The following is a 27,132-nucleotide window of genomic DNA, read 5'->3' as shown; positions in this document are numbered from 1 at the left end:
AGAGAGGGGTAAAGGGAGGTAAAGAGGGAGAGAGGGGTAAAGAGAGGTAAAGAGGGGTAAAGGGAGGTAAAGAGGGAGAGAGGGGTAAAGAGAGGTAAAGAGGGGTAAAGGGAGGTAAAGAGGGAGAGAGGGGTAAAGGGAGGTAAAGAGGGAGAGAGGGGTAAAGAGAGGTAAAGAGGGGTAAAGGGAGGTAAAGAGGGAGAGAGGGGCAAAGGGAGGTAAAGAGGGAGAGAGGGGTAAAGGGAGGTAAAGAGGGAGAGAGGGGTAAAGAGAGGTAAAGAGGGGTAAAGGGAGGTAAAGAGGGAGAGAGGGGCAAAGGGAGGTAAAGAGGGAGAGAGGGGCAAAGGGAGGTAAAGAGGGAGAGAGGGGTAAAGGGAGGGAAAGAGGGAGAGAGGGGTAAAGAGAGGTAAAGAGGGGTAAAGGGAGGTAAAGAGGGAGAGAGGGGCAAAGGGAGGTAAAGAGGGAGAGAGGGGTAAAGGGAGGTAAAGAGGGAGAGAGGGGTAAAGAGAGGTAAAGAGGGGTAAAGGGAGGTAAAGAGGGAGAGAGGGGCAAAGGGAGGTAAAGAGGGAGAGAGGGGTAAAGGGAGGTAAAGAGGGAGAGAGGGGTAAAGAGAGGTAAAGAGGGGTAAAGGGAGGTAAAGAGGGAGAGAGGGGCAAAGGGAGGTAAAGAGGGAGAGAGGGGTAAAGAGAGGTAAAGAGGGGTAAAGGGAGGTAAAGAGGGGTAAAGGGAGGTAAAGAGGGAGAGAGGGGTAAAGAGAGGTAGAGAGGGAGAGAGGGGTAAAGAGAGGGTTGAAACGAGGAGGAAGGATGCCATTGGGGATATATGAGCCATTTAGAAAGTGTTTTGTATCGTGTGGGGTGTAGAACCACAGAGTGTTTGAATCCTGGCTACGGAAGGGCATCAGGCGTATGTAAATATTAAAGGAGACATAACATGCGTTTTTCAGCTTCTTAGTGTCGAACTGTAACATAAGTAAATCCTCATTGAAAACCACAATATTGATCTAAAACGGCTTGATAACAAAAACAGGTTCATTGACTTCCTGTTATAACTCCAGAACTGATAAGCCCCGCCTCTTAACAGTGGCATTTCACCGTAACAAGCAGCAGATTGTCTTTTATCTGTTTTTATTGATGAAAAGTTGCTACGTGGCATTTTAGAACTGTACATGTCGTTTTTTTTTAAATAACAGAAACTAAGTCCTGGGATTAGGGCCTGAAATTTGTATGGTTTTTTTACCCATTTCATGGTCATATCTTGACAAAATAAAATAAAAAATATATATAAAATTACTTAATAAACGATTCACTAAGTAACCAGAAATCAGCCCAATATTTTTTACATTATCATCTTTGTGAAATGCTTTTATTTTTAGCATTTTTTCAACTTAAATATATTTCCCACGTAATACTTTTACTTTTAATTGAGTCATTTCTTCGTCCCGTGTTTATCCGTCATAAAATCAACACGTCAAAATCTGAAACTACCGATCCCATTTCTGTAAACCAAACTATCTATTTGCATAATTTCTCTGCCTGTTACACTTTGCGCTGTGGTGAATGAATTCGTGGCACATATTGATTCTCCGTGACGATGGGACGCGTCAACAACAGAAAAAAAAAGGAGGGCACAATTGTTTTTGGCGCCGCTCGGGGACACGCACTAATGAGGCGAGTATCAAAGCGCCGCCGGCCGCAGGACCACTCAGGCGTGTAAGACCGCCCACGTGACGTACACTACACACACGCACACACACGCACACACACACGCACACACGGCCCTAGTCACGCACCGGTCTGGTCTCTGACAGGCTCCGCGGGGGGCCCCAGACACAGAGGAGGAGCTGAATGAAGGAGGGATCACGAAAACAACAGAGGAAAGTGGAGCAGGGAGAGGCGGGGCCATGGGGGGGAAAGGGGGAGGAGCTTAACTGTCTGGTACAGAAAGGAGTAAACAAGCAAGCGATGGTAAACAGGTTAGCGAGGTCAGGCGTTAGTGAGCAGCGCACGCTAAAAGCCGCTCTGCGCCCGATTTATACGTCATGTTGTACAGTGCAGAGATTCCGTTAAAGAGACATTGTAAAAGCGGCTGTCAGAGTCAAAATGAGACTGCTGTGTGCCGTCTGCATCAGCGTTTTTGATTGTCAGAGAACCAGAAAGTCTAGTGCTAGTTGTTGTTAGCATTGTACCGCAACAACAAACCTCAAACCAGTATTTATCCGCGCACGGTTCGGTTCGCTCTTTGGTCTTTACATTTTTAAACCAAATCCCCCACAAAAAAGACACAAAACTGTTTTCTCAAGATTTTATTTTTCAAACAACACAACACAAAAGCTAAATAAGACATTTGGGATATCGTGTTTGTTTTGGCAACATTGCAATATCGCCCCAGTTTTAGAGAGATTACACGACAACAATACAAATGTCCATTATGAGTCCCACATGCTCTAACTTCCAGTACCGTATTTTCTGCACTATAAGGCGCACTCAAAAGCCTTTAATTTTCTAAAAAAACAACAGTACGTCTTATAATCCAGTGCGTCTTATATATGGATGAATTCTGGTTGTTCTTACTGACCTCGAAGCAATTTTGTGCGGAAAATACAGACGTTTTGTTGTTGTTGGGACTTTCACTTCCTGGTTTGGACCCCCGCAGCCGACGCCCAAACAAACTGGGCTTACCGACTGCAATAAGAGGCTTACTCCATGTCTCTGTGTCTGTCACGCCGTTTGCTCACACACTTTAAATACCACAACTACAAATACTAATACTACTACTTCATGCATGTCTGTGTGTGAGATCAGAGACGCAGAGATGATTTTTGTGGACGTCCCGACAGTCCGGGTGCGAGGGCCGAACGTTGTGTTGGAGATTCGACGCTAGGGCGATTCGCACAGATCACGACATACCAACAGATTTTAGCGCGTTTAGCTATAAGTGTGAGCTGTTATATTCTTAAATTTAGAGTCATTTTTACTTTTGGGTTTGTTAAATTACTGCTTAAATGTGTTTTTGACAATTATTACATTACTGTCTCTGTAAATAGTACAAATGTTTGACAAAGTCTTCCATAGTTCCTAAAGTTAAAAGGAGAAAACAGCATTTCTAGACATTTTCAACAGGTTTTTTACTGCAGAACCGTGTGTGAAACAGTTTGTGGTTCTTTTTTCACTTAAAAAAATTACAAAACAGTTTGAAAGTTGAACAAATGTTAGAACTCAAGTCAATTATATTTAATTCCTGTTACAAATATCAGTAAACATTTCTTTGATTTTGAAATATCGCCTGTATATTCATGTGATATTCATGTGGTTCTCCTCGAGGTTTCTACTTTTCCCTCTGAGTTTTTAGTTTTTTTTCCTGCAGAACGAGGGTCTGAGGACAGGGGGCGCTCTGGGGCCGTCCTCCATTTGCTTGATTCCTGTTAAACGGCGTCTTTACTATTGAAATATGTTTGATTTTCTAACTTTCTGCTGGTCAAAATCTACTGTTGTGATTTTGACCTGACACATGTTTATCGATGTGACATTATTTACGTTTTCTCGACTGTGATTTCTGTTCTTTGACAATAAAACACTTTCTACTTCTGAATTAAACACGCTTCAGAACGCCGTCATCGCACACAAGTCAAGGCAAACGTACAAATACAAGCTATGACTCTATTCCAGACGCACAAAGAACAAAACGACACAACAGACAGACACACCGCAAAATTACACTGTCTTAAATCTAGAAAAATGCGCTTGTTTCAGGCAAAAATGTCCTTGAAATAAGTGAAAGTATCTGCCAGTGCAAAACGTGATATAAGCAATGAAATAAGCTTAATTATACATAATAATAATCTTACTGATTTAGCGTTTAGTTGAAATGTCCTATAACAAGATAAATCTGATTTATTTATTTTTCTGTCTAGATTTAAGCGTCTTTTACTTAAGGCAAGGCAAGTTTATTTGTAGAGCACATTTCATACACAAGGCAATTCAAAGTGCTTCACAGCAGGAAAAAAGCATTAAAATCACAAAGAAATGACAGACCACATACAGAGCATTCCAGACACTCTTTCCCATTATGTATTTGACATTGCAGCATGACTTGTGTCTCCGGGATGGACACATCACTTTTAGATTGATTCTTTCCCATATCAGTGCGCTTTCTACTTAAATTAATTTAGAAATGAAAACTATGAGTTGCAACACACTTTTTCTGATTGGACACAACGTTCAGCGAAATTATGACAATGGTAAACAAAATTAAATGATTGATTCTACATTTTTTTAGCATTATTAATACATTTTTTCCCCTTGAAGAATATTCACATGTGGCATATCTGTGTATTCTGGAGTATTTTTTGTACTTCACACTAGACGACAACGCCAAAATAATGATCAATTAAAGAAAAACAACCCCACATTTTAAGCGTTTTCTTTGTTTGTAGACGCTCCTAAAGTATATAACTTGCAAAGATCTTACGCAGAAGTACATGTAGTAAGTACATGTAGTAACTCCCGTGTGTCCTGCAGGTTCGGACTGCTCGCGGAACTTCACGTCTCCCTCGGGCCTGATCGAGTCCCCGGGCTTCCCAGACAAGTATCCACACAACCTGGAGTGCTCCTTCATCGTCATCGTCCCCCCCAGCATGGACGTGACCCTCAGCTTCCTGACCTTTGACCTGGAGAACGACCCCCTGCCGGGCAGCGAGGGCGACTGCAAGTACGACTGGCTGGAGGTGTGGGACGGGCTGCCAGGAGGTGAGGACTTTATGTATACTTTATTTATACGCACAACTTTATTGATGCACAAGTGGCTCACACGGTACAATGTGAAACAAACAAAGGAAAACGACTGGTGGCGAGTCAAATTAGGTAGAAATATGTTTCTGTACAAGCAAAATACAATATATCTAAATATATAAACATTTTACAGATACAAGATATTTATTTTTCTTTCTTTCTTTTTTTGGTTCTTTCCCATTCCTCAATTTTCCTCTCCTTAACTTAACTTTTCTTTCCTTAACTTTCCTTAATTTAACTTTCCTTTCCTTAACTTAACTTTCCTTAACTAACTTTACTTAATTTAACTTTCCTTTCCTTAATTTAACTTTCCTTTCCTTAACTTAACTTTCCTTAATTTAACTTTCCTTTCCTTAACTTAACTTTCCTTAATTTAACTTTCCTTTCCTTAACTTAACTTTCCTTAACTTATCTTTACTTAATTTAACTTTCCTTTCCTTAATTTAACTTTCCTTTCCTTAACTTAACTTTCCTTTATTAACTTTCCTTTCCTTAACTTAACTTTTATCTCCTTAACTTAACTTTCCTTTCCTTAACTTAACTTAACTTCCCTTAACTTAAAAAAGAACGGTAGAGCACAGCATAAAACTCTACTTTTTTAATTAGTATTACTTTGAGACTTTTGAATGTATTTTTATGAAAAGTGTTTGTATGGATGGACACAAAAGGTTATGGTCAGAAGATGAATGAAGATGATCAGAAACAAAGACATCAAATACAGACAAAGACAGGACAAAGACACCGCCCAGAGGACGTTTGAATGAAAGTCTTGGACAGGAAGAAAGAGGCGCTCAGAACCACTTTAACAGGTGAACGGGGAAAGAACACGGCACAATGTAAACTCTTTGTGCTTTTAAGCCAATCGCGTTTAATATACGGGCAAACACACGTCGGGAAATGGACGGAAATAGAAAACGTAATCGTGGAAAGTACGAGGAGCGAGTGATGCAACGACAAGCAAGGTTTTAAATAATGTCATCTAAAGTACACGGGATTGAAATGGTCTTATAACAGGGAAATACTTTGAGCATTAGAGTCATATGCGACACACTATGGATTAGAACGGAAATAACTCCTTTTCTTTTCCTTCCACTTTTGAGTAATAGTCGCACTGACAAAGACTAAACCAGTTCAAACTTTACCAAAATTTAACCAAAACTTGCCACAAGATTCAAGTAGTCGCCACAATTGAAATATTTATCTTAAAATAGTCTTAAAATTAAACTCTTTCAATACAAAAGAAAGGTCTTGGTATAGATTTTGATACTACGAGGATTGAAAAACATGTTTAAAGTATTTTTAAGAGCAAATAACTGTAGTTTGAATAATATTTGCAGTAATTACAGTAATTCTCTTAATTGTCTTGGATGCGTAGTATATCAGTCAAGACCATTCTTAAACCCGACTTTATCCTAATTTATAAGTGATTCTTTTCAGTGTCAATCATTTTTTCAAATGGGACTCTTGTTTTTATTGTGCGTTTTAGTAACAATTATTATCTGGTTATCGTTATCGCTTCACTTTTCAATTTGCCGGCAGATGCGGTCCTAGCGCCATCTGCTGGTGCCATGCCAACTCTGAGATATTTGCAACACACACAAAAACAGAAGTTATCCTACAGAGAATACCAGGACTGAGGTGTCTAAAGTTTAAACCTGAATACTGTATTTTCCGGACTATAAGTCGCACTGGAGTATAAGTCGCACCAGCCAAAAAATGCATAATAGAGAAGAAAAAACATATATAAGTCGCACTGGAGTATGAAATGCGGTTTGTGTGAAAATAGCAAATAATATCACATATAAGTCGCTCCGGAGTATAAGTATAAGTATATAAGTATAAATAGAAGTATAAGTCGCACCCCGGCCCAAACTATGAATAAAGGTGCGCCTCATAGTCCGAAACATATGGTATGTCCTTTAAGAATGTTTTACTCGCTTTCTTAATATCTGGCCCTCAGACAGTTGCCGCGGTGATAATCTGCGTTATTTCCCGCACCTGTCTGTGGCCGTAATGTTACGCCTGATCGATGAGTAACCCAATTAGGCCGGTGCAATACAGCGTTTATTTCATGATTGCGTTACCAGCAGCTGCCACATCCTGAGCTTGAGTTACACTTGTTTGTGCCAAGTATTCGCACACTGTATGTCAAAGTAATTATCCAGTCACTCGAACCCCGACAATCTACTGTGAGCAAATGAACTATTATTGGCCCCGGTGTCACCAGACGAGCGCGCTCACGTACGCCGCTGTTCGCTTCGCTCGGCATCTGGAGAAAAACGATAGACGGAAATTCATTAATTATTGGCAGTGATTGGAGAGCAATGGCGTATCACATGGTGGAGTAATGTTGTTTATTAAAGCCTTGAGATCGCACTATATTTATACTCAGAAGTACTCGGAGGTGGACGAGTACGTTTGGTGCCGACAATCTACACTTGCCGTCACCAGGTTTGTGTATTTACATTCATACATAATTAGAACTTCTCGTACTATCGTACTATTACCGCCACTAAAAGTATTTTTTTAGGCAAAGCAACTGATAGCTGTATTTCTGTGTTAAAAATATATATACGGTATATAAATATATTACGTATATATTTTTACATATCGGCTAAACCAGGCCTATTCAACTTTAAGACCAGATCAAACCCTCCAAATTATATTCAAATATATTATATTTATTACTGGTTTGGTCCTGGTCTGGTCCTGGTTTGGTCCTGGTCTGGTCCTGGTTTGGTCCTGGTCTGGTCCTGGTTTGGTCCTGGTCTGGTCCTGGTTTGGTCCTGGGCTGGTCCTGGTCTGGTCTTGGTCTGGTCTTGGTTTGTTCTTGGTTTGTTCTTGGTTTGGTCTTGGTTTGGTCTTTGTTTGGTCTTGGTTTGGTCTTGGTTTGGTACTAGTCTAAGTTTAATCAGACCTGGATTGATAATTTTGCAGCCTTTTGTAATGTATTTTTTCACAAAAATCTAAAATTGCAGTTGCAAAAATGCGCAATAAATAAATAAATGCCCAATAAATAAATACACTGTAAATAAATGCTAAATTGAGTCCTGGCTTTGTTGCGTGACTGAAATGGTCAACCTGTAAAAAGACATTGTTCACACCTGACCTTTTACCAAACAACTGCAGCCCTAATTCAAACTCTTAGTTAATGTGGATCTTTAAAACGATCATAACAAGGCGCACAGTAAATGGGCAAAGCGCATTTACCCCTCAACTCAAAGACACATTATTTGTCTGTATCAAACTGCGAGATGGCTCCAAAAACGCTTCAAAACGTCTATAATTTCCTTCCTTTTATGCCTTGTTTTCCAGCCTAACAATTGGCCCGTCTCGTCTTAGATCCCCCCCTCACCATCCGAGCACATCCGCCACACTTTCACAACACGACATCTCTTTCTCCGAGCGTCCGCGGCTCCTCCACGATAAGTCCGCCGTCTTTGCCTCTAATACCACGACTCGTACACGGAGACACAAAAAGATCATTGCCGCCCGGGCCCAGATTGATGCGCATGGGCGTGCGAAGGGGGCGGAAACGCAGCACATTTATCCACACAACGTGACTATAAAGCCCGTGGAGGAGTGGGAGGCGGCAGAAAATAACCCACAACTGTTCTGCGCTATTGATTTTTATTTTTATTTTTTTTACCTCCCTTTTGCGCCGGGTGGATATTTGAAATCGCTCGAGCAAATAACTATAATAATTCTTCTGAAAAAGGTGTTTTTGGTGGAACAGACAATAGCTGACTGCAAAATATCAACGGTAACCAGTAGAGAGTGCAGTGTTTTGGTGTTTTTGGTGTTTTTGTGGTGTTTTTGGAGGCGGACCAAAAAGGCGGGCGGCTGACAGAAGGCGCGCTTGTCCCCTCGGCGACCTTTGCGACACGCGCCAAACCAGATCGTATCGTAATGTATTGGTTTTTTGAAAAGAGATGGCTTTTTTTCCGGCAGGGGAAAGTGGCCAGAGACTCTTGTTTGGTGAACGGACGGCGCGTTTTGTACTCTTGAAATGGAAAGTCAGTGTTTTGCAGTGGTAAAAGGTCAATTATGAACAAAGTCACTGTCTTTTTAGAGATTTGTTAATGTTAGTTTAGTCCAGGTGAAGGAAAGTAATCAAGCTTTGTTCGAACTTGAAGGAAATACAATCTGAAATAAGATAATGAGTTAAAAGTGATTGAATTAAGTCAACATTTGCCAATAGAACAAGTATGTTTTGTTTTGATGTCAAGTGGAGCAGCATTTTCTAATTTCAAGTTACAAAAATGTCTTTTTCTCAATGTAATTAAAACATATTTTTAGCTCGTTCCTTTGGCAGTCTTTAGAAAAATACTCGACATATAAGATATTTACAACTTATTTCATGCACTTTTCAACTTATTATCTTTTCCATCCAGTGTAAAGATGTGGTCCAACTCTTCCATATTTCTATAGATATTATTTTTCCTCATTATACTTTCATTATGCTGAGCAGTGCGCAGTATGGACAGTAACTGAGTTTGGATTTTTGGGCAAAGTAAGAAAAATCTGCCTCATATCGCCTCAAAAATAGTTAAATATTTTTTCACAACCCAGTTCTGCCACACAACCTCCACTTTGCATTGGTGGCTAAGCTAGTAAATGGTATTTTTCACAATATTTTTTCTGACAAATAGGATGATGTCAGGGGTTGGATTAGCTTTAGGAACAGTTAATTTGGTTAAGATTAGCGCTTTGGGACAGGCTAGCTAACCGGGCCATGGCAGAACTGCATTATGAAAAAAAAAGTAGTCAATCTTAACTTTCCAGCCACAAACTGAGCGTGGAGCGGACTCAGCCCAAAACAGAATAAAGTCTACATACATTTGACTGTTAATCAACTAACACAACGTTCCTTCTCTGTCTTGCAGTGGGCCCTCTGATTGGTCGATACTGCGGGACCAGAGTACCTCCCGAAATCCAATCGTCGACCGGCATCCTGTCCCTGTCCTTCCACACGGACATGGCGGTCGCTAAAGACGGCTTCTCCGCGCGCTACAACATGACGCACAAAGAAGTCAGCGAAAGTAAGAATCTGCATTTTTGTTTTTAAATCGCTGTATTATTATTATTTTTTTTACCACAAGTCTAACCTCTTCACGTCGCCTTTTTAGCGTTCCACTGCAGCAACCCGTTCGGACTGGAGTCGGGGAAGATCACGGACGACCAGATCACGGCGTCGTCCAGTTTTTACGACGAGCGCTGGCTGCCGAGACAAGCGCGACTCAACTACAACGACAACGCGTGGACGCCGAACGAGGACAGCAACCGGGAGTACATCCAGGTACGAGTTACAGGACGCGCAGCACAGGAAGCAGGAAGCAAACAGGAAGTATTACAGTCTGGTCATCGTGGTTCAGTGCGCTCACTCTCGATGTTACGGTTTGTATACCGTATGTTCCGGAGTATAAGTCGCACCAGCCCAAAAAGACATAATCGAGAAGAAAAAAACGCTATTGACATTCTAATAATTAAATCACACCGAATGGTTTTGTTTCTCAGTCTAGTCATTTCAAATTAAAATGTGGCAATGCAATCTTATTTTGAGCAATGATGCGATCTCATTTCAAGCTAAAGCTGGTCTTTAAAGAAGGCTAATAATGCTTAAAAAGAATGAGATGTGAGGTAAAACACAAATGTTTTGATCTTAACGAAAAAGCAGCTCATTGTTGAACACAAGTCTTTTTTTAATCTTATTTCACACTCTAAAAAAAAAAAAAAACTAATTTAAGAATCTTAATCAAGACAGAATGTGTTTGTTCCATTGGCAGATTTATTTACTTATTTCAACGAGATAAAGGCTTGTTTTAAGTTTATTTTTTTATGTTTTGCTTGTTTTTTTTAAATGCCAGTAGAAGCAAGACCATTTAAGCATAATTTACTCAATGCTTATTAGTTAGTTACCGTATTTTCTGGACTATAAGTCACACTGGAGTATAAGTTGCACCAGCCAAAAAATGCATAATAGAGAAGAAAAAACATATATAAGTTGCACTGGAGTATGAAATGCAGTTGCAAGTGTAAAAATAACAAATAATATCACATATAAGTCGTTCAGGAATATAAGTATATAAGTATAAATATAGGTATAAGTCGCACCCTGGCCAAAACTATGAAAAAAGGTGCGATTTATAGTTTTGAAAATACTGTAGTTATTTCAAACCTGTATGTGACATAGTTTACGACACATTATTACATATCATTTGAGCTGTTTTCATTCTCGTTTCAAACACAAAGACAGCGTTACGGAGCTGAATCCAAGCGTCCTCCTGAAGTGTGTGCTCAGGAACGACTCTGCCAGATTCTTACGCACGTTTGCAAATCAGTGCAGGACACGGCCATGAGCGCTAGAATCTGTAATATGAAGGTTTAGAGCGTTGTTTCCTCGACGCTTTTCGCCGGCCAAGTTTGTGCCATGGCGGCGGTGCCAGGCCTGAGATACGGGCGTGTCTGTGGAGAGAAGAAGAAGAAGAAGCTCAGACTAGTGTAAACACCGGACGATCTATGGAGCTCTTCCAAGGGCAAACCCTGCTTCCACTACTTTGTATCTCCCATAAGGCAAAGAAAAAGTGAGGTTTGGCTCGTGTTTGCTGTGGTTACAGGAGTGTTGAGCGTGGAAGCGGTGCCAAAACAGTCCAAGGCGATGGTCAGTTATGTTTTCAATGGGACAACTACAATGTAAACTCACTTTTGGCCAAAAAACGACTTGTTTTTGTGTATAATTGTTTGGTAAAAGTCATTGCACAAATGTAGTAAACATGGTCGTGACGTTTGTGCTGATCGTGCCGTAACCGTTACTGGATCATTTGAACGAAATCGCTTGCAACATAAAAAGTACTCGTCTATTGCATGTTAATTATAAAAATAAGTGATGGTTGTAGCATCTTCTCATTGGAATGGCAATTTTGAGCATAATATGTTGAAATATAGTGATTTATATTTCATTCATTACTCATTTTGACAAGTGTCTCGGTGCAAATTATTGCGCGGGAATTTGACTTGGCGTGCATTTTAAAACGAATAAAAATGGTTATTCAAATCAGCAAAGAACAATTCAATATCATTTTCTGCTAACACTTTATACACAAAAGCATTTATTAATCATTAACTAATCGTTAATGTAAAAATATTGGACTGAGATCAATGAGGCTCTGCAGACTTTGGGTTGGAAATGAAGAATTATATCTCTTGCTTGTTTTACGCGGATTGATTTCTGTCTGGTCTGACTCTGAGAAATGGGCGTGATTGACAGGTGGATTAGCCAATCAGAGACACACAGGGTCCGTCTGTATCAAAAACAAACATGGCCACATACGACGGCAAAAAAGAATGGAAAAAACATATATCACAGGGACTGAAAAACATCACGGATTGAACAAAGCACAAAACGTTGTTATTCTGAGGTGGGAGGAGCTTGATTTTGTTTTAAATGATGGCGTTTTGCGGTGAGGGCGGGGTGACCAGACTCGCTCGAAAAGAATTAAAGAAGTGTGTTTTCTGGCAACTTCAACACCAATATTCTACTTGACTTTAAAACCATGTACCTCGGGTGTTAAACTCCAACAATAGAGATGATTGGTGGATACCTGGTGAATATCATTTTGGCTACACCTACAAAAAAGAAGAAAAAAGAAAAGAAAAAAGCAATAACAAGGAAGAATATGAGCGAAACATCAAGGACTGGACTGAATTCATGAAATGGAAAAATTAACGTAAACTTTAACTAATTTACCAGACACTGACATTTAATTTTCAGTTTTATTATTATTATTATTTTTTCAGTTTTTATTTTTTTTTTAGCTCTTTCCTTTTTATTTTTGTCTTTTCACTCTCTTTTGTAATATAAAACTAAATAAATAAATCAAGTTTAACAATCATCTACCAGCCATAAACAAAAATGAACTAATCATTAACGATCATTAACTCACTCTAATGCTTTTAAATAATGATTAAACACGTGTAATGATCAGTTTGTTTTCCTCAATAATTAGTTCATGTTCATCGTTTGTCAATGATTACTTGATGATGAATAAATACTTGGTTCATGTGCCTTATTATAAACTGTTTACTGTTGCTCCATTTCCAGACGACTGCATTTTTGCTTTAACAATCCATTCTTTTATAGCGAGCTTAATTGCGGCGCGGTGCTGAAATGAAGCAGACAGTCCATACGGGGAACGCTCCTGTGTTTCCAAACTTATAAACCCAATTTTTCCACCAAACGCAGTCCAATAATAAATCAGATCTAACTTTGAGAAGGACTGCGCCTGGCTTCACAGACCATCAATCTAAACTATATTATATCCACGTTTTATAGGTTACTTTGGCTGCAGCTGCAAAGGGTTAGCAAATCCATGAATTTCATTTGACGGCCGCTCCTCAATGAAAGCTCCTTATTCAAACTCGCGTATGGAATCTGCTTTGACGATGAACAGAACAGTAGCGAGAATGGATTTCCCACTGCAAACGTTCATCTTGATTTGACTTGTTTAGTGTGGAATCTCGCTCTGTTTTCAATATGTTTTTAGGATTGGGTTTTGTAATTATTGCCGTTTCAGAACCAGGACGAATCCAAATCTTATTCAGCAGATGATTTAGATTTGAAAGACGAACACAATTATTCAAACGAGTCAGAAATGATTTGAAATAAAAAAAAAATATTCTTGAACAACGAACGAAATTGTAAAAACGACCCAAAAAAAGCGTGTAAAGCGACATTATTTTGTAGATTTATTATAGTTTTGACAGAATATTGTAAACGCAGCTCGTAGAGACACATTTAGCTTTACTCACTCAAACATTTTAAAGGTGCACTATGTCACTTTTCTGCCTCCTGCTCGTCTCCATGGGGATGTGTTTTCTTTGCTTGGACTTTTCCAGTGGGTGTTACACATTATACATCTTGCACTTGTTTGATTACAGATGTTTTTATTGGTAACAACCTTGACATTCTAACTCATAATCATGCCATTTTTGATTTATTTTGCTAGTATTTGTATTCATAGTTGTATGTTGCACCTTAAAGCCAAAGCAAGTTCGTAGTTTGTGACTTCTGTTCACTGACAATGGCAATAAACCCCTTTTGGATTCTGAAATACTCTGGGTGGAGTCACCTCGCCACAGATCCGACCTGTAACTTGGTTTCCGTGGTGTCATCTTTGTCCCCGTGGAGATAGATCATAGATATTGTGGATATTCTATGGTAAACGCTTAATTACGATGCTAACTTTGACGATACTGAGCTACGACGCACTTTTGTTTCCCTTTAAACTCCGTTAAATAGTAAAATATTGTTGTAACTAGTCTAAATTGAAACCGTTTAATGAAGGGTGTGTCAAATCGGACAATAAATGGCAAACCCAGAAGTGTATTGAACTAGCTTGCCGTTAGCATGCTACTCGTCGTCGTTAGCGGTGCGCTACAACGACGCCGAAACTCCACTTTACCCTCCGAAAGTTACTAAACCTGCTCAGAAACTCGTCGCGGCGAAAACCTTGGCTGCATCTGGAATGTTAGGAATGACTTTGGGCCGCTGCCAGACAGATACAAATGTCTTTAACAACAGTAAAAGGCAAAGTTTAAGCTAGTACACGTGTCTGAAAGTGTCGGACGGACGGCGCCGAGACAGGCGGCTGATGGATCGCGGCAATGGTGGAGGTTTTCGGAGCGCTCCTGAGGGGAAGATCCACAGGGGCCAGATTCAGGGCCGGCCCACACAGGAAACGAGTTGAGGCCAAAGCGGGCAGGACGCGGCCAAGGTCCCATCACTCGGCGCACATCCTTCCTCTCTCGCCTCTCGCTGCAGCTGACGGATCGCCCCTCCGAATGTGCCCAAATGTGCTGACAACCAGGAATTCACCCGACAGGGATCGACGCGCCGGTTCAGAGCATTTGTCGGGTGTTTAAAGATGTAAAAGGGTCCGTGCGCAAAGGGTGCGTGAATAGTTTAGTGGAAGGCGAGAGTTGTAAGTCAAAAAACGCTCATGTTGATCTTAAAAAAGTGAGCAGACTTTTCCTGGCTGAAGGCAACTTTTTATGGCTCTTGTCATCTTTTTATGTGTAAACAATCAAATTATCGTATTTTCCGGTGTATAAGTCGCACCGGACTATAAGTCGCACCAGCCAAAAAAAGCATAATAGAGAAGAGAAAAACATATAAGTCGCACTGGAGTATGAAATGCAGTTGCAAGTGTGAAAATAACAAATAGTATCACATATAAGTAAGTATAAGTATATAAGTATAAATATAAGTATAAGACGCACCCCGGCCAAAACTATGAAAAAAGGTGCGACTTATAGTCCGGAAAATACGGTAAAATGAAACATTAAGAAGCAAGAAAAGAAGAATCATCCAAAATAACGTTATTAAGTAGACATTTGACTTTTGTTCTAAATTTCCTCAAACTATTTCAATTTCCTTACCTTTATTTCCCCTTTGCTGATGGATTAAAGGCTCCATACTGTGGAGTGTTCCACAGTATGGCATTAAACATACCTAGTAGCTTACATTGGTGTGTTTTGATTACTTAGGTGTTACAAACCTTCATTGAATTGAAATATTAGGCTCTAAAAACGGAACAATAACATCATATTGACATTCTAGACACAGCAATAACACCTCCTGTGGCATAACCTCCTCTAGAAAAGTGACATAGTGTTCCTTTAAGTGTGGTGCGTACATGGATCACAGAAGAATCTTTCCGTTGTCCTGTCCCAGCTGCGTTTTGCCCACGCCCCCCGCGAAACCGGCGACACCCCCGGGCAGCGTCAGCGTGATTTTCCAATGGGGAATATGATTATCATGCTGACAAGTTAGTTATGCTGAGAGAAAAGTTGGCTGCGTGACTCAAAGAGTTTGGATGGTGCCGTGGGGTTTATTGCTTGTAAAAGAAACGACCCGTTCATATGTGTTCGCGCTCGGCGAGTTGGGTCACGTGACGGGGCTCTCGTGAACTACTTCTTCTTCTTCTTCTTCTTCTTCTTCTTCTTCTTCTTCTTCTTCTTCTTCTTCTTCTTCTTCTTCTTCTTCTTCTTCTTCTTCTTCTTCTTCTTCTTCTTCTTCTTCTTCTTCTTCTTCTTCTTCTTCTTCTTCTTCTTCTTCTTCTTCTTCTTCTTCTTCTTCTTCTTCTTCTTCTTCTTCTTCTTCTTCTTCTTCTTCCTGGTGTTTTATGGCATTTGGTAAACAGCTCCGATGCGTCTCTGATGACTTAGTGTTTGTACGTTCGCCGCTCGGTTTCGTGGGATCGACTGCAGCGCCTCATGTCCCGCCTAAATCTCTCATTAAGAAGCTATTTACAGAGAGATCCCCATCGGACGCCTCTATTTTTGAAGAGCGGCTTTTTCAACGTGTTATAAGCATTAGCACGTGTTATTACACTGCTAACATGTAATAAATGAATAGATAGTGGCGCTTTTTAATTGTTACGACCCAGAAACTCTAAGTCGAGGTGTCACGAAGTCAAATTGTAGAGTTACGATTATTGTGTGGAAAAAAAGTCACGATTTAACGATTATTCTCGATTATTGAAACTGTGTACGAACAACAGCGAAATCTGATCTTATTATTTATTTACTATTTCTCAAGTTTTTGAACGGCTCTACGAAAATTAAATAAAATAAATAATTATTTAAAATAAAGTTGAATATAACAAAAACAGCCAGATAAAAAAGCATTATTTACATTTAGGTCTATTTTTTAGACTAAAGACTGAACAAAGAAGACTTAATTTTGGATCTAAAATTGTCACGATTATTATTTTTTAGGTTTTTACGATTAAATTGTGACCTGAATAATCACGATAATCAATTCACCAAATCATCTTCACATTCCTAGGCACAACATTTAAATAAGATTGTGAAAAATCCACTAAAATAAGGTATAATTATGAGCATTTGATCACGAAGAATTACGTCAGATACAACATTTAAGCAATTTTGTCATTTTAAACGATTAATTTGAACTTTAGAAAGCTGTTACTTCATTTAAAAAGAAAATAACATACTTTTGTTGACTCTGGAACATGCGATGATAAATGTGTACGCTAACTTTAGCACGACTGCGGCGTCACACCTCATGAATCTACAATGTTTTACAGTCGTGCTTTAGCACTTTTCTTTGGCTGCGCTTGTTGTTTTTACTACGCGGATTACACGCCGAATACTTCTCCACTCTTTCATTCTGAGGTCGCCACGGTAAATCAGAAAAAGGACTTGGTAAATGTTAAAGTTTTAAATCAAACGCTGCAGTGTTTTCAATTTCTCCATGCCGGGGACTGGCTCAAAAATACTCCAAATACCCAAATATATTGCCTTTTGTAGGTTCAAACTGTACCGTATATTCTTTACTGTTTATTTAGAATGCGTTTTGTCTTTAAACGTTGATGTTTGACTCATTTAAAGGCGACTTTCACACCTGGAAAGAGTGAGTTTAAAATTAGCCTTAACATTTGCTGCTTCCGTTTAAGCTATTGGTTAAGCTATTTAGTCAACTACAAAATATGTCGTAGCTCTTTATTTAATTGGATTTGGAGCAGGTTTCGCGGGTGAATTGTTGCGTTTATCCTCCCTCCTTTAATACTTTGTTGTCTACTTTTCCCGTACAAATAGAGTCGTTCGGGAAAGATATTCGGTCGTGGTTTTAGTCAGCTAATCGATGCGCGCGGCTCGTCTTTAGCCGACTACAGACGCAACACGTTTTTTCCTCGGTTCTCGGTCATTATCCTCGTCTCGTTATTTGCACGACGGTGGTAAATCTGCAGTATTTTCTTCATTTATTTTGTTGTTTTGTGGCGTGGTCCGGTCGGAGAAGCTGTGGATTGATATTGCCTGTGCGAGTGGTTATTCTAACAGCTCCGTGATGGATGACTCCGGGTCTACAGGAAGGCTCACTTAACTCTCTTCCCTCCCCTTCTTCTCCCTCCTTCTCTCACTCCTTTTCTTCCTCTCCTTGTCTTTTCCCTCTCCCCACTCTCCCTCCTTCTCTTTCCCCGTCGCATCGTTTAACTCGGCCCTTTCTCTCTTCATTCCCGTCTCTCGTTCTCGCTCTCTTTCTTCCCCCCTTTGCTTCTCATCTGTGGCTCGGTCGCGGACTATCGATTAGTTGTCTTGCTGGATCTGTGGCCGGCCCTAAGCGAGCGCCCGGTGGTGTGTGTGTGTGTGTGTGTGTATGTGTGTATATATATGTGTGTGTGTGTGTAGGAAGTAATCTAAAACACCTGTCTCGCTGACAGATAACAAATGCTGCGTTTTGCCTCCCCCGGTGCTCGCTACTGCGCCCAAGTGGCACTAACTACACACAACAACACACACACACACACCTACACACACACACACACACACACACACACACACAGCGGGTTCTGATTAATCTGCAGGTCTCCACAGCTCCATTGGACTAGAATAAATGTTGTAACGTCCGCTGGAAACTTTCTCATCTTGGGCTTGGCTTGTATTTGTCTGCGGCGGTGACAGTGGCTGCGTCTCTTATTGCGGTTCGGCACCTAAAGCAATCAGCGCCTGGCATCATCGCTGGAGCCACGGCAAATGAAAAGTTACCGGGCAGAACATTTATCATAGCATATACTTGGGCGTACATGCATTCATTTTCCACCGCGTGTGCCGCTGCGTCGAAAAGGGGGGAGTAAACAACGAGGGCGACTGCTCGGGGTTGTCAGAAAAACTCATAGACAGAGACTATTTGATGCTGAAACAAACAACTGAGGAGGGTTTTTTGTCCTGAGGGTTGTTGCTCACCTCAAACCGCCCTTACACTGGATTTGATGACCTGTACCGCACGAATCTTCCTTCGGGATAATTTGAGCAGGTTTTGATGCTTTTGAACTTCAGAAATCTATGATAACATTATAAAAACGATCACATTGTATAATGGATGCATTATTCTGTTACAAATGTTATTTATATGTACATTTTTTACACACAAGTCTGGTCATAACAATGAATTTGCGCAGGAGGTTTCTGGTTTCTGGACTAAAAGTGATGTTTTTTTTATGGCAAGTTTAAAGATCCTTCACCCTCGAAACCTCAGAAACAAACATTTTGAATATTAACTGAATATTAAGGTTCTACGCCCTGATTAAGTACCAACCAAACGATGTCAGTGATTCACCCGTTTATGTTTCAGTTTGTTCCTTCAATTCAAAACGTTTGCACACTTCTTGTTTCATATCAGTTCATCTCATTTTAACTAAACATAATAATTGGGTTTTTCACCTTCTAAATGACACATTTTCACTTTCAAAATTGGTTTTGACTTTCCAGCTTTTTCAGAGTTTGAACATTTTGTATTATCATAGTATTTTGACAACCTTATTACGTCTCCTTCCACTATTACTGCTACTAGTACTTCTACTTTTGCTACTCTAGGCTCAAAACCACAATTTGAGACCAAAAAAATAACCTATTTATCTAAGATTAATACAGAATATTTTATAAAACTTAATGCATTCCTGCTTTAGATGCTATAATATACCTTTATATTTATTGTTTACAGATATTTACCACGATGTACCACTACTTACTTACTTTATCACTATAACGAGTTCATTTTAGCCTGTACTACAACTGCTTTACATCAGCAGAAGTATCCATTATTGTATAAGTAAGTATTTTCCCGTCTGCTTTTGTTGTGGAGGCAGCAGACAGTTTAGCATTCATTTGTTAGAGGTCATTTACATTCACCAATAATTGATCAGGCCGTGATTGATCCGGCGACTGGCCCGTTCTCCTCATGACTGCTAATCGCTTGCACTGCACATTATCTGGGGATCGTAGTCCAGATGCGAGGACTGGACCTTGTGTAAAGTTGTCATATTTTGTAGTAAAGTTGTCATATTGTATGTATATGTTCTGTATTGTATAGAGTCAGTCTTGAGTCTTGAGTCAGTTTCAAACAGAGCCTTGTGCTGTCCTGGTTTAGTTCTTGTTTAGTCCTGGATTTAGTTGATTATTTTTGACACGTTCTGTTCTTGGTTTTTATCCTGGTTTAGTCCCAGTTTACTAGTTTTGGTTTAGTCCTGGTTTAGTCCTGGTTTAGACCTGGTTTAGTCCTGGTTTAGTCCTGATTTAGTCCTGGTTTACTCCTGGTTTAGTCCTAGTTTAGTCTTGGTTTAGTCCTGGTTTTGTCCTGGTTTTGTCCTGGTTTAGTGTTAGTTTTGGCCTGGTTTAGACCTGGTTTAGTCCTGGTTTAGTCCTGGTTTAGTCCTGGTTTAGACCTGGTTTAGTCCTGGTTTAGACCTGGTTTAGTCCTGGTTTAGTCCTGGTTTAGTCCTGGTTTATTCCAGGTTTAGTCCTGGTTTAGTCCTGGTTTAGTCCTGGTTTAGACCTGGTTTAGTCCTGGTTTAGACCTGGTTTAGTCCTGGTTTAGTCCTGGTTTAGTCCTGGTTTATTCCAGGTTTAGTCCTGGTTTAGTCCTGGTTTATTCCAGCTTTAGTCCTGCTTTAGTCCTGGTTTAGTCCTGCTTTAGTCCTGGTTTAGTCCTGGTTTAGTCTTGGTTTAGTCTTGGTTTAGTCCTGGTTTAGTCCTGGTTTAGTCCTGGTTTAGTCCTGATTTAGTCCTGGTTTAGTCCTGGTTTAGACCTGGTTTACTCCTGGTTTAGTCCTGGTTTAGTCCTGGTTTAGTCCTGGTTTAATCCTGGTTTAGTCCTGGTTTAGTCCTGGTTTAATCCTGGTTTAGTCTTGGTTTAGTCTTGGTTTAGTCCTGCTTTAGTCGTGGTTTAGTCTTGGTTTAGTCCTGGTTTAGTCCTGGTTTAGTCCTGGTTTAGTCCTGATTTAGTCCTGGTTTAGTCCTGGTTTAGACCTGGTTTACTCCTGGTTTAGTCCTGGTTTAGTCCTGGTTTAGTCCTGGTTTAATCCTGGTTTAGTCCTGGTTTAGTCCTGGTTTAATCCTGGTTTAGTCTTGGTTTAGTCTTGCTTTCATTGCACTCAATAGAAGTCACACTACCTTTAGTCATTTTTACTCTCTCACACACGTAAAAACTAGAATAAGCTGTTTCCGAACCTCATCTCAGAGTCGCTGGCCCGTACGTCCTTGTTTAAGCGTTAGCATTATGCCGTCCACGTAGCGTAGCATCCACAATGAGGGCGGGGCCGATTGGGGCTGTATGGAAGGAAATGAAAATGAGCCCTGGGGTCATTATATCGACGCGAGCAGAAGGACGGACAGACACAAGGAGGGAGCGGCCGAGGGCAGAGGAGACGAGCTGAGGTGAGAGGAGAGGAGACGAGCAGAGGTGAGAGGAGACGAGCAGAGGCGAGAGGAGACGAGCAGAGGCGAGAGGAGACGAGCAGAGGCGAGAGGAGACGAGCAGAGGTGAGAGGAGACGAGCAGAGGTGAGAGGAGACGTCCGGGATTAAGCAGCCGAGGACACGACAGAACCGGGGTCACATACAGACGAGGAACCAGTCAGATCCTAACCCAAATACGAGCCATGTTCTAAGTGTTTTAACAAATGTAAAGTTCTAACTAAATCCTAAAGTGAAACCGGGGCCTCAGTCGATCTGAACGCTGCTCTACAACTCTTACTTCTGGTTCGGCGAATGATGAAATACTTTATTGTTGCAGTTAGCGCGCAGCAGTCTGATTTTGTCACAACATAGAGCTTTTTCACAATGAACTATAAGATGGGTTAAGATGGGATAAGTACATATACACATAAACTTAACACATATAAACAAAGACTTTTTACTTTGACAACCACTTTTACTGTTATTATTGCACTTACTACTTGAAAATATCTACCGTATTTTCCGGACTATAAGTCGCACCAGCCAAAAAATGCATAATAGAGAAGAAAAAAACATATATAAGTCGCACTGGAGTATGAAATGCGGTTAAAAGTGTGAAAATAATAAATAATATCACATATAAGTCGCATAAGTAGTAGTAGTATAAGTATATAAGTACAAATATAAGTATAAGTCGCACCCCGGCCAAAATTATGAAAAAAGGTGCAACTTATAGTCCGGAATATAAGGTATTTGTCAAAGTGAAAATACTGAAAGTCGGTGTGATAAAAGAAAATTTGAAAGAAATATGAGAAGACAAGAACAAAAATGATGAGATTACGTTACATTTTTAGACAACTTTTAAAACTAAACACACGTGCAGCCTTTACTTTACTGTTCACGTGTTTAATGACGTGTAAATAGGCGTGTCCGAGTCAGGCCGGTGGTTTAACACTCTTTGTCTTTGTCCCGTGTCTCAGGTGGATCTTCATGTCCTCAAAGTGCTCACAGGGATCGCCACACAAGGAGCTGTTTCCAAGGAGACGCAGAAGTCCTACTATGTCACCACCTTCAAACTGGAGGTCAGCACCAACGGAGAGGACTGGATGGTGTACAGGCACGGCAAGAACCACAAGGTAACACACACACACACATACAGGCACACACGCACGCACACACACACACACAGAGACACACACACACAGAGACACACACACACACACACACACAGCGTGCAGGTGAATAATGAAAAGTGGAGGCCTTTGGCACAGATTGCCAGCCACATCTCCAGGGCAGATTTGGCGACTTGACAAGCGTGAGTGGATAATGTAATTCCAGTCCAAAAAGGTTGTAGATAATAAGTGCTGATATCCATGTGACAATACAAAACCTTTTGCCTGGTTGTCTTGATAAAGTAAGTGTTCTCTAAGTTACCAACGTAGAGCTAATGGTACTTTAAAGGACACATGTTATGCACTATTTGTACTGTTATTGGCCTTTAAACATGCTGTTGAGCAAACTATACTGCAACAATGACCGAGCTGCCTGCTCTGACCAGAACTAAGATTGAGTCATTAAAGCACAACACACATGCACAAAACCAGTCTAAAGACATTGCAGAAAGACACACTCAAGGTTCCACCGCATGTGAGACAACCTTGGATCCGCAGCTGTCGGTCTGTTTATCCAGGGACGTGTCCACGAGTGTGACCCGGATGTCCCACACACAAGACCTACAGCATCTATAGCATCAGACATGACATGTTTACATCACAGGACCTTTACTGTAGTGTATGTTCTGTCATACACTGAGAAACGTCAGGCGTTCCCTACTCTGGATTTGGTGTTAGAACGCCCTCTACATGAGAACATAAATAAGATATTCCCTACACACATGGGGGAATTTTGGTGTTGCAACGCAGAAGATACAGAGGGAAAGGACCGATAACTTAATAGAAGAACTCTTATAAAGAAAACAAAAAACTCTTATTAACAAAACTATAATAATAATAATAATAAATAAATAAATAAATAAAAGATAAAATAAATAAAATAAATAAAATAAATAAAATAAATAAAATAAATAAAATAAATAAAATAAATAAAATAAATAAAATAAATAAAATAAAATAAATAAAATAAATAAAATAAATAAAATAAATAAAATAAATAAAATAAATAAAATAAATAAAATAAAATAAAATAAAAAGCTATCCACAAAAGCTAGCTTGCAGAAATGCTCAGAACAAGTCTCTCAACGGTGATCTGACTTGGACTTTTAAAACCGTGTTTTCTGAGGCTCAAAGGGAAAAGACCACACAAACGGGATTCATGAAACAAGCATGAATAAAGTTAAATACAGATTCAAGTATGTTTTTATGAGGGAACAATGTGTTTAACAGCTAAACATAAGTACATTTGGTCTAATATGTGTCCTTTAATAAATCGCCTCGATAAAGCTCATGCGTTGACTTCTCCCTCCAGAGTTTATCTTTAAATATTGTTCAAATTATTTGCACTTTAACTTCAGCACCGCCCCTTCCTTTCGCTTTGGCACTTTTCCCACACCGACCCATAGATTCATTTCACGGAGACGAGCGCGGACCGCGAAGCATTCGACACACGCTCGCCCGGACCGGCCCACACGCACATTTATACTTCGAAACACGAGACGGGGATATACCAGAGCCGCAGTTTGACCGCAAGCCCCACACATTTCTACGCCGGCGCGGACAATTCCAGCTGCGCAGCCCAAACCTGTGCGAGTGACATCATGCTCGCCGCGCAGCCATCTGGAGCGCGTTAGGGGAATTGACACAGCTTGAAATTTTCGGTCAAACGTCTCGGGCAGTTTGGGAAAGGGTTGTCGTCAGTGGCTCGGCGCGGGGCGGTGCGGTGCCGATGCGAGCGCCGATGCGAGCCGTGGGTATTTCGAAATTAATGCCGCTTTAATTAAAATGGAAAGCGGCGCTGAAACCCGAGCTGGTTTTCGCTATTACCACCTTTCCGGTCACACGCCGCTCCCGACCGGATCGGCCTCGTTTTCAGGTTATTCGAGACGTGAAAGTAAGATTTTCCACGAAATGTGAGACTCCAGGAAGGTTCAATGGCGCGATGGTTTTCTGGTTCTCGTTAATGTAGAAATGAGCACGATGTGCGACGCTCTTGAGCTGAGATGTCATCGCTTTGGCTTGAATGTTCCGGCGCATGGCATTAAACTGTATCTGTCTCTTTGCGTTTGCGATCTATAAAAAGGCTACTTTAGTTTAGCACGCAAAGGCTTTCAGAGACAAAGAGAAAGGTCGTGTTTTGGCCTTAAATACACTTTTACCGTATTTTTGGGACTATAAGTTGCACCTTTTTTCGTAGTTTTGTCCAGGGAGCGACTTATACTTATATTTTAACTATATAAATAGCGACTTATATGTGATATTATTTATTATTTTCACACTTGCAACTGCATTTCATACTCCAGTGCGACTTATATATGTTTTTTTCTTCTTTATTATGCATTTTTTGGCTGGTGCGACTTGTACTCCGGAAAATACTGTTGTAAGAATTCCATGTCAAGTTTTAAAATTAAACACCCCAAAAGTTTACATGTCAATAAATATACACCAAATGGAGTAAATGCAGAATACCATATTTTCCGCACTATAAGTCGCACCTCTTTCGATAGTTTTGGCCGGGGTGCGACTTATACTTATATTTCTACTTATATACTTACATTCCGGAGCGACTTATATGTGATAATATTTGTTATTTTCACACTTTCAACCACATTTCATACTCCAGTGCAACTTATATATGTTTTTTCTTCTGTTGTTTTTTTGGCTGGTGCGACTTATACTCCCGAAAATACGGTAGATACTTTTCATTGCATTGTATTTAATGCAAGTTGTGGTTTGAAATGGAAACGTTTCACCTTCGGACGTTATTAAATACTTACATAACGTACATGGATAAGTAACAAAACCATGTATATTTGCAGCACTAGATCAACGCCAAGAAATACATTCAAATCACAATCAAAAGTAGCATTTATCAGAGGTTTTAAAGTGCGGCCGCGCCTTAATTCAGTCTCAGAACCTCAACATCTGTTTGTTCTTGAGCTTGTTTTGGTCGAGGAGTTTAAATTTACTGTAAAATAAAGTATAATGTGGCCAAATCTCCAAGAAGCTGAACAAAAACAGGTCTGAGGGCTGCACGCGGGCCATATTTTGGACACTACTACTACTGTATACGTCCACGTAAGCTAAATACTCACGTCGTGAATATCTATATTGTACATCACATTTCTAAGCAGAACGATCGCCCCGAGCTGACGCTAACTAGATCTATAAGCAATTTCCTTAGCCTCGGCCTGTCACTTCTGAGTGGTCTCTATAGGAGTCGTGGAGACGTGGTGAGGGGGAAATCATCTCAAAAACAAGTTAACTTCTCTTCCATATGGCTGTTTCCATCTGGTTCTCGACGGGCTTTAAAGGCTTTATCAAGAGCGTTTCAGATCACACAAATCAGGCTGAATTGTTGTGACAGTCCTGGTTCCCCCAGCGACTCGACCTGCGATGGTCTGTGATGCTGTGGACATCTGTATTTGTTATAGAGAAGACACAGACAAAACAGTAAGGACCTGGAGGGCTTGGAGGCAGTGGACCTATCTCGCAACGGTCAAGATACGGTGACTTAAAAGTAGCTGTCTTAAAGTAGTACTCTTTTTTGTTAAGTAAAAGTACAGACAAGAGCAAGTAAAACTGAACGTAAAAGTATCTCGTTAAAAAGTCTTCTTAAGTAAAAGTTATAAAGTATGTTATGAATAAAATAAAATAAATAATACATGAAATAAATCAAATAAATAAATCAAATAAATAAATCAAATAAAATCAAATAAAATACAATGCAATACAAAAAAAGAGCCACCATAAACATACTAGAAAAAATACTTCTCAGTCCAGTTCAAAAATGTAGTGGAGTAGAAAGTACAGATTGAAGTAAAAGTAAAACGTGTCTTTCTGTGAATACTCCTCACAGTGATATCTCCAGCTGATGCAAAGATGAGGGAGGAAAAGAGGGGAGGAGGAGGAAAAGAGGGGATGAGGAGAAGGAGGAAAAGAGGGGATGAGGAGGAGGAGGCGGAGGAAAAGGGTATGAGGAGGAAAAAGTAGCAGAGGGGGCTGAATAAAATAGAGCTGGTCATTTATCTGGTGATGAAAGGATTGTGTCAACAGCCACATCTAATGCCCCTCCTGAGATGACCAGCACCTCACTCAGCACAGGGAGGAAGAGGGGGAGGGAGGGAGAGAGGGGAAGAGATGGGGGGACAGGTGAAGAGAGGTGGAGAGAGGTGGAGAGAGGTGGAAGAGAATGGGATATTCGGGGCTAAAAAGCCGTTTCCAGGCCGCTCAGGGATCAGTGCAGTGCTGACTTGTTGGTCACATGAACATTGGATATTTTACACAAATCAATCTACTGCATATCATGTTTTAGCAGTGAGATTAAAACAATAGTGCCCATCACGTGGGAAAAGTGGGCGGAATAAGGTCAATATTGAGGTAATTCCACAACTGTTACCTAGCAACCAGACTGTAAACAAGAGTCAAAATCCACATAAATTACACAGCAGTTATTATTTGTCTATAATAATACCGTTTAACACCTTTATTTTGTTGAATGATCGTTTAAAGTGTCAGAAAAGAATCGTCTCTGTGTTTTCAGTGGCACGTCGCACATTGATGACATCACAGAGGGATTCTGTCTTAGCTCTATTTCCTGTCACTTTGAACTCTTTTCTTCCAACATTTCTTCACAAACTGCCACTTAACGGAAATAAAACTATGATAAATATTTACCACAGGTTCTATCCCACCAAACCAGGTCATAATTAGAAAAAACGGTCATATAGACGTTAAATATTAGATCACCGTTTATCTTAAATAAACCGATCTTTGCTTTCAGGTGCTTTGACGGTTATAAAAGTGATGGATGGATTGGCAGCATTCGCCCTGTTTGTGTGAAAGCGATTAAGGCATTGTTTGGGTAGTTGTGGGTGTCGTTACCTATAATCCCTCTCTCTGTCGCGGTAAAGC

General features: G+C 40.3%; 1 protein-coding gene across 2 annotated transcripts in view; it reads left to right on the top strand.

Annotated features, from left to right (window-relative positions):
• The window catches only part of LOC140359937 (neuropilin-2-like), a 185,515-nt gene that overhangs the window by 61,109 nt on the left and 97,274 nt on the right, over positions 1-27,132 (top strand). For both annotated transcript variants that reach the window (XM_072445188.1, XM_072445189.1), the window contains exons 4-7: positions 4,521-4,748; positions 9,677-9,832; positions 9,920-10,089; positions 22,027-22,182. In XM_072445188.1, coding sequence (XP_072301289.1) covers positions 4,521-4,748; positions 9,677-9,832; positions 9,920-10,089; positions 22,027-22,182 — 710 coding nt within the window. The remainder of the gene's footprint in view (positions 1-4,520; positions 4,749-9,676; positions 9,833-9,919; positions 10,090-22,026; positions 22,183-27,132) is intronic.

This window comes from Eucyclogobius newberryi, unplaced genomic scaffold (genome assembly GCF_026437365.1).
Source record: "Eucyclogobius newberryi isolate DKJ021-1_F unplaced genomic scaffold, fEucNew1.0.hap1 SCAF_14, whole genome shotgun sequence".
Lineage (NCBI taxonomy): Eukaryota > Metazoa > Chordata > Actinopteri > Gobiiformes > Gobiidae > Eucyclogobius > Eucyclogobius newberryi.
The sequence above is the reverse complement of the archived record's forward strand: the minus strand, read 5'-3'. Positions and strand labels throughout refer to the sequence as shown.